The sequence below is a fragment of the Bactrocera dorsalis genome, chromosome 2 (assembly GCF_023373825.1).
Source record: "Bactrocera dorsalis isolate Fly_Bdor chromosome 2, ASM2337382v1, whole genome shotgun sequence".
In the NCBI taxonomy this organism is placed as follows: domain Eukaryota; kingdom Metazoa; phylum Arthropoda; class Insecta; order Diptera; family Tephritidae; genus Bactrocera; species Bactrocera dorsalis.
The window spans coordinates 40,069,176-40,084,449 of record NC_064304.1 but is presented as its reverse complement, the minus strand read 5'-3'; the positions used below and the strand labels follow the sequence as shown (position 1 = coordinate 40,084,449).

General features: G+C 38.5%; 1 protein-coding gene across 1 annotated transcript in view; it reads right to left on the bottom strand.

Annotated features, from left to right (window-relative positions):
* Nucleotides 1-15,274, bottom strand: part of LOC105224594 (synapsin) — a 149,754-nt gene that overhangs the window by 99,906 nt on the left and 34,574 nt on the right. The window contains 5 exon segments of the mRNA XM_049447333.1: nt 1,811-1,882; nt 2,281-2,441; nt 5,526-5,872; nt 6,190-6,266; nt 13,091-13,459. Coding sequence (XP_049303290.1) covers nt 1,811-1,882; nt 2,281-2,441; nt 5,526-5,748 — 456 coding nt within the window. The 5' untranslated portion in view covers nt 5,749-5,872; nt 6,190-6,266; nt 13,091-13,459.

Sequence of the window (15,274 nt, the reverse complement as noted above, 5' to 3'; positions counted from 1 at the left end):
ATACACCCCCTGTTTTCTTCGATGTGAGAGTACAAAAAGTTTTTAGAAAAATGTATTTATACAGTTTTATTCTAATATTTATTATAATAGCAATTAACTAAAAAAATCCATTATTTAACATAAAACAACAAATTTATGGAAGAAAAACTCAAAAATTGCTTTGACAAAAGTCTACATACAGTTCAAATCTCATACTTTGTACATTGTTATATTAACAGTAAGGTAACGTTAGCCTTTTTCTTTTATTTCAATATGTTTATTGTTTGATATTTATTGAATTTAGTTGTGGTTTAAACACTTCAACAGCTATAATGGCTCCGTGAAATGAAATATCAATTGATGTAAGAAATTTGGTGATAAAAGAAAGAAAAGAAAAAAAATCATTTGGTGAAATTTCTAAAATTTTAAACTTGAGTCGAGCAACAGTACAGACAATTCTAAAAAACTTTAAAAATAATGGTTCCAACGAAAATAAACCGGGCAGTGGACGCCCAAAAAACAATCTTGTAGAGACGTCAGCCTGATTCTCAACGAAGTAGACCAAAATCCAAAAGTAAATGCTCCAAATATAGCCGAACGCATAGTAAGTACGTCACAAATGAGTATCCAACCAAGAGCAATAAAAAAAAACTCTAAACGATAACGGATTCCACAGTAGAACACCACGGAAGAAACCTTTTATTTCTGAAAAAATCGGAAAATTCGTTTAAAGTTCGCCAAAAAACACAAAGAAAAGGAAATGGATTTTTGGAAAAAAGTTTCATTTACAGATGATTCTAAATTCACCCTTTTTGGTAGTGATGAAAGGGCTAAAATTTGATGGAAAACTAACGCCACGCTTGAACCGAAGAACGTAGTATCAATTGTGAAGCTCGGTGGCGGCAGCGTAATGGTTTGGGCAGTTGTTGCGGCCTCTGAAGTTAGAAATTCGGACTTTATTGAAGGTGAAATGGACGGTTATAAGTATAAGTCTCTGTTGGAACATAATTTGAAGCCTTTGGTGGATAATTTAGGGCTCGGTTCCGGTTGGATATTTCAACAAGATAACGATCCGATGCATGCGGCGCAAATTGTCAAGGATTGGTTGCTTTATTATACTCCAAGTCAATTAAATACACCACCTCAAAGTCCAAATATGAATATTATTGAACATGTCTGGGAGGATTTTGGAGCGTAGAATTAGAAAGAACCAAATTTCTAGCTCTGCTCTACTCTAAGAGCGCATATTGGGACCTTGGAACAGTATTACATCTGCAGCGTTGACAAATTTTGCAGAATCAATGCCACGGCGTCTTCAAGCTGTTACAGATGCCAATGGGGACCCAACTAAATACTAAAACGTCTTAATAACTAGCATTTTGTAAAGTTTTTCGCACTGAACTAAGATATTTTTGTACTGTATGTAGACTTTTGTCAACACAATATTTGAGTTTTTATTCCATAAATTTGTAGTTTTATATTAATTAACGGATTTTTTAAGTTTGTTGTTATTAGAAAGAAGATTAGAATAAAACTGTATCAACACATTTTTCTAAAAAGTTTTTGTACTCTCACATCGAAGAAAACAGGGGGTGTATGTAGACTTTTGTCCGCCACTGTACATATATACCTGTGCATAACATAAATGATGGGGCAACATTTACTCAACTTGGTCAACAGGGAGCAATTAAAATGCGAGCACGAAATGCTCACACACACATAAACTGCTACATACTTATATACGGTACTTTCACGCATGCCAGCTCATATGTTGCATGCGTGGATAAGAGGCATAACGGTTTAAATCAAAGTTTATAGTTCAGTTACTCACCCTGGTGCCGCCACGGTAAACAGCCATGGAAATAATGGGTCCAGTTTCGGCGCTGGCAGTAAGCGAAATGTCCTGTAAATAAATACACACACACACATACAAAAACGTTAAATTATATTATATGCGAAGCAGTAAGCGGCAAACGGAGGTTGGAATGTCGTTGAAAGTGGCAAACGCGTGGAGAATCGAGGTGTGAAAGCGCAATTAGTCCGGCGCACACATACTCACAACTGCTCGTTAAATATTTAGTGCGCAAGGTCAAAGGTGAAAGTGCCACCAAAGCAAATTTTGTAAAACAAAAACAAGAAATTGAATTTAAGTGAGCGAATAACTAAACAATTGTCCACCAGTGGGCGCATGTTTGCTGTAGGCCAGCTAAGCTGCAGCATGACGCACGAGCCACACACTTTCGGTTGCAACAGACATTTTAAAAATTTCTCGGTCGCCACGCGCTTGTTGCAACTACTCACCCGGAACTCAGCTTGCTCCACGCGTATGTCGAAATCGCCATGTAGCCGCTTGCCGCGGAAGTACTTCGACCAGTCGGTGTTTTGGTCGTCGAGTACGAGCAACGTGAAGTACTTGTCCTTGTTGAAGGTTGGCGCTCGTGTGGCACTCTGCACCGCAGCACCTATATTTACATATGCATTTTTAATGAGACTTCATTAGTAGTGATTAAGGTAGTGGTTGGTTGTTGGTTAATACCGGTGTTCTTAAATTTACGCAAAAAATTGTGAGAGTTTTATAGGATTACGAACTTTTAATGAGCGCAAAAGTTTTGACAATTTAACGTCGGCAAAACAGCAAGTAAATGAGTTTGTGAATAAATATAATTTAATTTACTCTATTTTGCATTTATACTCATCTGTTTTTTAAAATTGTAGCTTATGAATGATAGAATACTAAATTCAATGAACAATCTCTCAATAGTGATTACACTAGTGGATAAAATGTATCCTCAGATATGTCTCACAGAGCACACCGAATGCTTCTGCTGCTTCCGCAATACTCTGCGAAAGACCTGAATATGTCCCTCTTCCATAGCGCGCAACAATTGGAAGTGTACCTGTTAACTTTATGGAAGATTTTGTGGAAGGTTCTTGGTTTGCAGATTTACAAAAACCAACTCGTGCATAGAATTGAAGCCGAATGACCATCACACGCGTAGTTCGACGATTGGGTTCAAAACGAGTTGATTTTTGTTCACCGATGAAGCTTACTTTTGGTGAATGGATACGTTATGAAACCAAATTGTTGCTTGACAGTAATCCGCAAACCACTCTTCCAAAATGTTACTGTTTGTTTTTCTCTATAAGCAGAAGAAATCATTAGTTCATATTTCTTCAAAAACGATCTCGACCAAATTGCTACAGTCAATAGATATTGCTATAGAGCCATTGTGAATTACTTTTACGTCCCTGAATTAGAGGATGGGAATGTGGACCACCTTTTGTTCCAACAAGACTTGCGAGGCGCTACATGCCATATAGCCAAGGAAACAACCAATTATTTTGGTGTACAAATTTCCTCGGGCCTGTGGTGTGACCTTCAAAATTGTTAGTTTTAACGATACCATAATCAAGCACATTAAGCCAGGAAGGTGTATTGACTCGAAAATAGCTATAAGACTCAGAAAAATCTGAAATCACTTGGAATTCCCCCACACTTTGACTTTTGCTCGTATCTTTCGGGGCTTGGAGTCGCCAAACCAAACCTCATACATACATATATATATGTGAGAGAGATGTGGGTGGGAGCAGAAAGGTATTGAGCTTCTTTACCGACTGGTCATAGTTTGATAATATTGGTGGAGGGATATATTTTCATAAACTATATTTCAAGATCAATTTCAGGCTTTCTGACTATAGCAACTGTATTAAATCATAGTTGTTGCCTTTAAGGTAACGACGTATCTATTACTCCGGTTTGCAACCTCCTTCAGAGAAGTGACTATTCACTATGATAGTAGGGCGGCGATAGTAGCACTGTTCTTACTAACTGTGTGGTCAAGGGTAGTTAAAAAATAGTTAACCTAGCTATCAAATAACCGGATTTCTTTGTAATAAGACTAGTATGGCTGATATATGTCTTGAAATACAGCCCAGACGGCTATAAGTAGAATAGGAATCGGTTAGTGCCCGTTTTATTCTTACATTCCACTCTTGAATGGGCTCTTCGCCCCAGTAAGACTAACATTTCCTTAGTTGCAGATCTTTAGCTGATAATTATCCTATTGCTGTACAAGCGGTAAGGTTGAGAGTCTGAGAATTGCTTCCATAAATGTACACTGTATTTTCTAGTTAGGCTCACATTTTACTATATTCGGAATCTTATACCTAGAATGGTCACTGAAAGAATTTTCAGAGACAAAACATCTCCGATCCCTTTAATGAAAAACAGAATTTTCAGATAGAGATACACACTATCATTAATGTTCTTAACCCTTTCAGCCCCAAAGTTGCTTATAAACAAGTACTATATATGTTTGACATCGTTTAAAAAGTCTTTTGGGGCTGAAAGGGTTAAACTGATGCGGGTGAATATAATCCAAAAAGTGGAACCATAATATTCAAGTACAATTTCATCAAATTGAATAAGTAATAGGTGTGGAATAAGGGCAAAACGGAGCAGTTCCTGTCATCAAATAAAAAGTCAGCTATAGTATATCCACCATGAAAGCAGCATCTCACAACTCAGAATATCATCAAAGATGAACGGAAGTCGTAAGAGCCACGATGACTCAATGGTGTAGTTCGAACGAAATGTGAACGAAAGTCCGAAAGTTTGAGTAAAGATGAGGTAAAAGAGGTATCTTTGCAACGGTCGGTAAGTTTAGCACCCATTATAAAATATCCCCAAATGGGCCAAGGCAGATCGTTTTGGCGGGGGCCCGAAATGTGGTTATCTGTTGCACTAGTTTCTTGCATAGAAAAATTCATCAAGCTATCTGGCTATCTCCGGATCAGAAAGCCACCAACCAGATGGATCATGTTGTGATGAATGGAAGACACGTCTCCAGTGTTTTAGATGTGTGTATGCTCCGAGGTCCTAGCATTGACTCCGACCAATCCGATCATGTTGCAGCGAAGATACGCACCCGCCTCTGTGCAACAAAAACGCACAAACACTTGCACTCTGCTCTCTGAGAGCACTCATCAGCACCTCGGTATAAGAAGACTGTGAGACGGCATTTACGGTTCCTTACTGTAGAACTGCAAACGAAACCATTCCTTTTCGGAAAGGCAAAAGAATAGCTGGTACGATGAAGGGTGCCGGGCAAACCAGGAGGTGATCTACCGTTGCTCAGAGTCTCCAGACTGCTGAATAGCAGTGGAAGAATAATACCAGAGGATGGTGCCCCGATTCGCCAATCGATAACGATGAAGCAGGCATTTCATTGCCCGACCATAAACAAATTTTAATGGAAATTACCTGCCTAAAGAACAACAAAGCAGCGGAATCGATGTATTACCGGCCGATCTATTCAAATACGGCGGTGAAGAACTGATTAGGAGCATGTATGCTTACTGACAACAAACGCCGAGAGCTGGAAATTTCTGTAGTGACCACACAAATGCACATACTTTGAAAAGTTTTAATTTACTCGAAAAAAAAAAATCCGATTAACTGTTGCGCTCATCAATCACATAGGCCATCAATATACTTATTTAATATGATATGTTTCGTTATTAAAGTAATATAAAAATGAATTTACCCAAAATGGAAGCGCCTTGATCACGCGCTGCGCCTGTCAAGCTCTGCACACGTTGCAGCAAACTCTCGCGCGACTTCGCTGGGCTGGTTGGAGCGCTGACGCCGCGCGGCGGTGCTGGTGCCGCTGCCTTGCCACCGCCGAAACTCAGCGACAACTCCGGACCGCCAGGGGCACCAGCAGTGCCACCGGCAGGCGGAACACCTGGTGCTGGCGGCGGTGGCATGACCGGTGGACCACCACTGCTGATTGGCGGCTTCGTGGGCTGATCCTGAATTGGCCGCGCAGCAGGCGGCAGTTGACTGGGGTCGACATCATCGTGCTCGGAAGAGAGGTCTCCCGAGCTAAATCTGTTTTTGTTGTTTTTTGGAAAAATATGTTCGGTTTTTCGTGTGTGTGTGTGTGTGTAGGAGTTTGTGTTTGTATATGTGTATGTATTGGTGGTAGCGGTGGTTGGTGGGGTTGCAAGTATTTACATAGCGTTGGTTGAGTTTTTTTGTTCATTTTATGTTTTCAAATAGCGTTTTCGGTTATTTAATAAAGAAAACAGTTATAAAAACGGCATGAAAAAAGAAAATGGAGAGAACATATGAAATTTTAAATTAGTGCTAATCGCTGCTATGGCAGACGGCCTGAGCACGTCTGCTTGGATTTTTAAGGCTTTTACCTTCTCTTCAGGAAATTAACATTAGAAGTAAAGCTTGATTTGAACGATGAGAAATTCAGGGTGCTGGTTTTAGGCTCCTGCAGCGCATTAACGCCAAAAGAGGAACGCATGGAAAGCAGAAAAAAAAATTTTCAATTTACTCTGGTATTCTTAGTGGTGCTTCTTCTGTAATTCTACGACTATAACTCGTATACATAATTTATGATATCTGCTGTTTACATATTACACATTCGAGCTGATTAAATTTTATACTAAATGCACTTAATTTTCTCAACATAAAAAAGCCTTTTGACAAAAATTGTAAGCAAGACACGGCAAATTCGTTTACAAAAAGCACAAAAAGCTGTGTTTCATTTTTTGTATGAAAATAAAGTAAATGATAGTCTTTTGCACAAAACACAAACAGTTGGCAGACACAGAATTGAAAATTATTAACTAATTTTATTTAGGTGCAATAAATTGATTCATTATTTGTAGTTGTGTTAATCCTTATATATTTGGTATATATTCGGTATGCATACCTTATATGCCTACCCAGTATTTTAATTGCGCTAATCTGAGCATAAACCGAAATTAACTTAATCAAAAATATTTTAACAATTTTCTGTATGTCACTGTTCTGCTACATATTTTACCTAGCTATAGCTATACTATATATTTTGCTGTTGTTGCCTGGTCTAATAAACGGAAGTTAACGCTCTATATACTGTTATGGCTTAATTCAAATTAAACTTCATTATATATTGTGGGATTATATGCCGCTCACTACTACATACGAAGCTTGTAAACTGACTATTTGCGGCTTTAATGCAGTTGGTTGAGATTTTATGACACTTTTAATTATGCGCATTAAAGTTAATGTTAATTTGACGTCCTTTTACTTAAAAATTAGGAAAAGTAATCCGAAAGTGCAACGATGTAACTTCAAGTATATATTAACTGAAAGACAGAACTACAAGTTATTGACAGAAGTTTATTTTGGGGCTTCATCTGAATATCTGAACACTCGGTATTCTCCAAAAATTCTTATATAGAATCATTTGGAACACGGAGTCGCCAAACCAATCTCTGATGGTACTAGTTGCTCTTCCACAGGGAGAGGGAGGCATTTAGCAGGAAACTCCAGAACACCTGATTCTGGATTGCCAAGTAATTTGCAGAAGCAGGCTCAAGGCCCTAGGTTTTATCTACAGGGGGCGGGGCTCCTAGAATTATTCAGGATGCTGGACCCTTGTGACAATATGTGATATAGGGGAGGGCACAATAGACCATATATCGCTATATATACTATGTATCTTTCTATTAGAAGCATCATAATATTGACAACAAGTAAGGAAGGGCTAAGTTCGTGTGTCACCGAACATTTTATACTCTCGCATGATAAAGTGATAATCGAGATTTCAGTATCCGTCATTTACATATTTTTTTATTTTGCTGTAAAAATAATTAGAATTAAATTCTGAGAGATTTACCGATATTTTCGGCGAAAAATTAGGTTAGGTTACGTTAGGCACTGAGTTCTTCGTGTTCGATATCAGGGACCTTGAAAAGTTATAGTCCGATCACGACAATTTTTCAACAAGGGATACCTCAGCTCAAATACCGTATTTGTGTAAAGTTTTATTTCGCTATCATCATTGGTTCCTAATGTATATATTACACAGAGAAGGCATCAGATGGAATTCAAAATAGCGTTATATTGGAAGAAGACGTGGTTGTGAACCGATTTCGCCCATATGTCGTACATGTCATCAGGGTTTAAAAAAAATGTTATATACTGAATTTCATTGAAATCGGTCAAGTAGTTCCTGAGATATGGTTTTTGGTCCATAAGTGGGCGACGCCACGCCCATTTTCAATTTTTAAAAAAAGCCTGGATGCAGCTTCCTTCTGCCATTTCTTCCGTAAAATTTAGTGTTTCTGATGTTTTTGTTAGTCGGTTAACGGACTTTTAGTGATTTTCAACATAACCTTTGTATGGGAGGTGGGCGTGGTTATTATCCGATTTCTTCCATTTTTGAACTGTATATGGAAAAACCTGAAAGAAACGAGTTTGGTTGACATGGCTATAGTAGTTTCCGAGATATGTACAAAAAACTTAGTAGGGGGCGGGGCCCACGCCCACTTTTCCAAAAAAAATTACGTCCAAATATGCCCCTCCCTAATGCGATCCTTTGTGCCAAATTTCACTTTAATATCTTTATTTATGGCTTAGTTATGACACTTTGTAGGTTTTCGGTTTCCGCCATTTTGTGGGCGTGGCAGTGGGCCGATATTGCCCATCTTCGAACTTAACCTTCTTATGGAGCCAAGAAATAAGTGTACCAAGTGTCATTATGATATCTTTATTTTTACTCAAGTTACAGCTTGCACGGACGGACGGACAGACGGACGGACGGACAGAGAGACATCCTGATTTCAACTCTACTCGTCACCCTGATCACTTTGGTATATATAACCCTATATCTGACTCTTTTAGTTTTAGGACTTACAAACAACCGTTATGTGAACAAAACTATAATACTCTCCTTAGCAACTTTGTTGCGAGAGTATAAAAATAGTGTTACTTTGTTATTTTAGAAAATTTACTCAGTATAAGTGGTTAAAAGGCAAAAAGAGCAGTGTGACACTGCGTATGATGAACAATCAACACACTGCAGTTCACGGAATGTTCGCTATGCAAATGTTCGAGCAAGCAAATGACTGTTTGCCTTGTTTAGTTTGTGTTGCTTCAGATACTCAGCTGATAATTATACTGCAACACTTTCGCCTGCAATGTGATGCTTTGCTATACTGCAGCAGTGCTTGAGGCTCGAACATGCTCTATTTCATAAATATTAAACACTTTTTTTGACAAAAAAATAATTAATTTTATATAGACATAAGAGTGAAACCCGTTATATTTAGCCCACTAATAAGTTAGCAAGGTTTATAGCATAATTTTCGCTATCACTGGCGCACAATTAATCAGCTTACATAAGCTTCCGTAACTAAACTTCTATAGGCAGCCACACAGCTTTTAGAATTTCTTAAATTTCAACTTTGTATACATTTTCAAACGGTTTATAGGCATAACTAATTATCCAGCTAGTCCAAAAATACTAAAACCCTTTCACTTCAAATGAAATCTTCACGCTGAAAGATGGTAAAAATCGTAAAAAGCTGGTTGCTTATGGCAGCTATTTGAAAGCAACGCTTTTATTTTAGCCTTCTAAAATTTCATATGCCTTCAAAATTGGATTAGTAAATTTCTTGGTAAAATTTTAATTACATAATAATTATATTTATATATAAATAGGACAGCATACGAAAATGAACGTTACATATATAATACAAAGAGAATGAGTGAGGGAAAGAGAGAGAGAGACAGAGATGTACTTGAGATTGAAGTGAAAGTGAGGGATTTTCATGAAACTGATGGGGATGAAAATTGACGCAATCTACCTTTTCAATATACTTTGTTTTTGTTTTTAATTAATTTTACCTTTTCTGTGACGTTGTTATCGAAATTTGCTTGCATCACTGCTACTTTGCATAAAAGTAAATAAGTAAACATAAATGTGCATGCTCACAAAGTGCAGCAAATTAATGTAATTACAATAAAAATTAATGCTCTCAAACATTAAAATAATGTTTTTACACCATAATAAATGACGAAGAGTTCTTAATGAGCGCATGCAAAGAAAAATTGTAAAAGAAAAAAACAAAAGTAAAAGCAAAACGCACGATTTGTAGGCAACACACGTACATAAGTAAGCAAAAGTTGGATAAATCAGTGGAAAAATTATCGATATAAAACATTATAAGTAATAATAAATAATTGCACATTTAACTTTGGCGCGTGCGAACGCGCAGCATTCTGAAACTATTGCTAGGATTTTTCCTTACAAGACAGACAAGAAAACTGTCTGCCTGCGACATTTCCACAAGTCTATTGAGCTAATGGCGCGTGCGACGATTGAGCAACAGCATCAATACGCCCCAAGAAGATTCAACATTTTTATTGTTGTAAAGATATAGAAAAAGTGTTTTCGCCAGTTCAGTTTTGTCTTTTACGCTTACAGACATTGGATAGAAGTCATTGATGGCGCTTAAACACGGCTAGGCTGACAGCAGTACATCAATTACAGTCTCAACGACAAGCCCGCCACAAATACGCGTACATACATACTTGCATACAAATGTGCTTCTCACATTTATAATGTTTCACAAGTATTAAGCATTTTTGTGGTTGTTACCTGCCTTTCGTTAGCGGCAGGCGGTCGACCTTGTTAGTCAGGTGGCAGTGTTGTTGACGTGACTGAAATGCGCAAATGTTTCTTGGCATCGTAATAAATAACTGTATATACATATGTGTATTGTTTGTACTTTTGCTGCATGAAATGGAAAATCAATTTTCTTTGAGTATACATTTAGGCGGAAAACTTACTACCGCAGTAAAAACTGGCGACATTTTCAATTCATAAAATATGCGCTTTGTAGAGAGTGCAGCTCATAAAAATACTTGTCAGAGCATAATAAATGAAATGAAATTTTACAGCAGATTTTCGAAATTTTTATATGCTTTGTAAATAAAATATAATATTTCTGCGAAATTACATTCAATAGGAAGGAGTAACATGTTAATATGTCCAGAAAACTTCGGCAAATCATTGCTTTAGAATAATATGGCAATATAAACCATTTTCAGGCTTTAGCCCCAAGAATATAAAATTATGTTCGTACTCTGGTCAATGAGCTTTTCAGTCAAAGCTCAAAGAATAAGGCAAATTTAAATGGTCCAACGAGCTCTAAAAAAATTGCGTCGATTTTATACGGCTCGGAGAAGGACATGAAATATTTTCTAGAGCCATTGTTTACGTCAACGCTTTATGTGAGGTTTAATAGAGGATTATTGTCAAATAGAGAAACTTCATATCTTAGATATTTTAGCCGAGTTCTAGATAAGGCCCTTAGAAACGGAGGAGGTGTTCCAGCATCTCTCATGCTACTGCTCTATCCAACCACTTTTAATGTGATTTGACCACCTGATAATTAAGCTACACTGAAGGATTTTGTCGAAAATCACCTGACTTTGCCAAGCTGACAGCTAATTTCGTGCTACAGAGCTTTTCGCTACAATTCTAGTTCAGCTGTTGGAGTAGGTTCTTAATCCTCCCGTTATGCAGGGAGCCTCGAGTTACTATATTTGCACTAACGATTTCCTGTGCAAGATTTCGCTGACATCGGTGTACCACACCAAAGCACCGTAAAGTAGTAGAGGAATCACGGGTGACAGGCGATCGATTTTTTAATCGACTTCAACTCATGCTCTCTGAGAGCACTCGTCAGCAACTCAGTATAAGGGAACCGTGGATCGGCATTTTGTTACTTACGTACAACTGCAAAAGAAACCCCTGTTTTCGAGAATGCAATAAAACAGCTGGATATGGTCGGATGCCAAAAGCTCAGGATCGGAAGGGCACTCTCCAAGCCGTTCCCTATCAAACGAGGTTTCAGACAAGGCAACTCCCTATCATGGGACTTCTTCAATCTACTGCTGGAGAAAATAATTCGAGCTACAGAGCTAAGTCGAGAATCGAGACACAATCTTTTATAAGAGTATATAGCTGCTGGCGTACGCCGATGATGTCTTTAACATTGGCCGCAACATCTCCGTCGTTAGTTCTGCTTTTTCCAGACTGTAAAAGGAAGCGAAGCAAATATATCTGGAAGTGAACGAGGGCAAGACTCCTGTCATCAAAGAAACAGTCGTCGCACTCGGGACTGGCTCCCACGTGACTGTTGATAGTCATAACTTTGAAGTCGTAGTTAATTTCGTCTATCTTGGAACCAGTAACAACAACAATGTGAACCTCGAAATTCGACGTAGAACAACTCTTGCCAACAGGTGCTACTTCCGATTGAGTAGGAAATTGAGAAGTAAAGTTCTCTCCCGACGAACAAAAACCAAACTCTATAGTCACTCATTACTACCGTCCTCCTATATTGTGCAGAGGTATGGACGATGACAATATCTGATAAGTCGACGTTACGAGTTTTCGAGATAAAGTTTCTGCGAAAGATTTGTGGTACTTTGTGCGTTGGCCACGGCGAATTTCGCATTCGATGGAAGGATGAGCTGTATGAGATATACGATGAAATTGACATAGTTCAGCGAATTAAGAGACAGAGGCTACGCCTACTAGGTCATGTCGTGCGAATGAACGAAAACGTGTCAGCTCAGAAAGTATTCGACGCAATACCCGCCGGGGGAAGCAGAGGAAGAACCAGGTGAAGGACCTGGACCTGGCTACACTTCTCATAAGCGCTGTCTATGAAAATAAAGAAGAAGAATGTAGCTTATTTAGTTCTTTAAATCGGCTAATTGGACCCTTCTGTGTTTTCATGAAAACATGTCGTTTTGTGAAAAAGAATCGGGATCCAGAAACCCTTTTAGATTGAGACTATCTGTAGCCCACGTGTGTTGGAGATACGCATTTCAAGACCTGGTTTCGAACTCAGTTACAGAGTAGCTTTCAATACGTAAGGCCCTCGACTCTTACTGTTACTGTTACTTAAAAATAATATTTAACTTTTTACGAATATTAACTCAAAATTAATTACATAAATTATACAAATTATAAAATCGAACAAATCAACAACAAAAAGAAAATAAATGAATAAAAAATTCACGTACAAAAACAACAAAGCCAACAAAAAATTAAAAAAAATAACTCTGCAGCTGATAGTTGACCTCGTGCAAGCGTTGTTGTGCAAGTGCAAATGGTCGGTGAAAGGTGAAAAGGTGATTGTGCAAGTGCGTATAAATAAATGAATTTACATACACATAGAAATATATGCAGATGTACAGTTGTTTGTGAATGTGTGCGTGTGTGAACAAATATTGTTTAAGGCTTACCGGTGGCGGGGCGCAGTATCGCCCACACCCAGCAGTTGCTATAGCGCTAATATTGACAGAAAACTGCGAGTTAACCGAACAGTGCTGCGCTGTTCAGTTCGAGACGCTTTGCACACGTGCGCTCAACTGTCTCGCGGTCCGCAGTTGTTCAACTCTACGCTTACCAGAGCCAAGTGCCTTAATAGGCGCGAGCGTTTATACCGTTATTCCACGCTTCGGATACACAGGAAGTTGGCAAATTGAACACACAAAAGTGTTTTATTAAACAAGATTTCCACACGCGGCAATCCTCGCTGTCAGTTGCGGCCCTTACTTGTCTGTCGTGCTGAGTGCTGAGACGTTGAAATGCCTGCGAGTCACGCCCAAATGCTGCAAGAAATTAAATTAAAATGTTGCAGTTATTTATGCTGTCTTGAGAATAATAAACTGCGGTTTTTTTATATATAAATGCCATCCTTTGAAAGCTAATGATGAGAGAAATAAAATTAAATTTATGTTACTAAGATGTTTATGGGATTTCGTACGCATGAAAGGTGAGTTTACATAATGAAAGAAAATTTTCTTCAACCACGGTTGGGACACTAAGTCACTAAAACCTCTTCTTAACTTATTATAACATAATATTATTATTAATTTTCCATCCTTGCATCCAATTTGGCTTATACTCGTACAGGGTGAGCTAAAGGCTTTCTAACTTCACCAACACTGAGAAAAATGGGACAAATAAAATGAAACCTAGGTATCTATTATAATGCCACCCTCACATAAACCCTTGTCCTCATTAGCAAACAGTTGATTTTCACCAGCTTCTCTTGGGACCATCAAAATTATTCATTATAAACAGTAACAGGTTATAATTACTTGGTGCCGGGCTCGGACTATAAGGTCGTCTAGCTCTTAGAGCCGAGGCAAATCGATATGAGTGGCTAGGCGTTCTTCTAATGGATCACAATTCCTCTCATCTTGACCAAATCTGGCCACTTCTGGGCGGTTTCTTACTCCGGACGATGCAATTATTGACAGTACAAGATCCGAATTAAGAATTTGACCGTAGGCGAGAAGTTCATATCAGATGATTCCCTGCCAATCGCGCCAAAGACACACTCACTCGGCTCACCGTCAATCGAAAACGTAAGCATCAGAAATGTATTGATTTTGGTGCGATTCAGCAGCGAGTCGCAGATGGAGATTTGGTCTATAAGCTTTTTGCGTTATCTTGTGGAGCATCCCTACATCGTGCTTCGGCCAGACGTTACTAACTTGAATTAAGTCGTTCTAAACTGATCTTTAAACTCGACGATTGCCATTACTTTACCAAAAGAACTTCCACATCCCCATCCTCCAATTCAGTCACGTTAAAGTCATAAATCAGTGATTACCTGATGACAAATTATCCAATCACTCTCAAATGTGCATGTTCTGTACACTACCATGACCAAAATTATTAAGGCTTTGTTTATAATTTTTAAATTTTTTATTTATTCTTCAATATTTCCCTCGGAGTAATTCCCCTTAGCTTAATTCATTCTTCAGTATCCCCCTCAAAGTAATCCTCCCCCCCAAGAAACTTGTGCCAACGTTTTTTCCAATTTTCGAAACAGTTGTTAAAGTTCATTTCCAGAATAGCCTTACAATGTGCGTAGCGAAAAAGGTTCCTTCGGAGCGGTCGTTTGAGTTTGCTGAATAGTCGCACGGAGCTAAAGCAGGCGTATACGGTGGTTGCGGCACCATTTGGGTTGAAGATTTGGCGATAAACTCACGAAGTATCAATTCAATATGCGACGGTGCACTATCGTGGTGCAAAAATTAAGAATTGTCGGACCATAATTCCGACCTACTTTTACGAATAGCCATCGCACGACGCATAACACTTAAATAGTATACTGACAGTTTGATCGGTCGGAAGGAATTCGGAGACCACCACACATCGATAATCAAAGAAAATTGTTCACATAATCCTGATTTTTGATCTGTTTTGACGTGGTTATTTCGGCTTCGGCTCACCTTTGCCACGATATTTGGCTGATGGATCATCTGTTGATTTTGTCCTGAGCATGGGTCGTCGTCAATGCGTTCTCGACTCTTTTTGAATAATTTGTGCCAATAAAAAAAACTTGCTCGTGACAAACAATTATCACCGACGGCTATTTCAAACATTCTGAACGTTTCGGCACCAACAAAAAT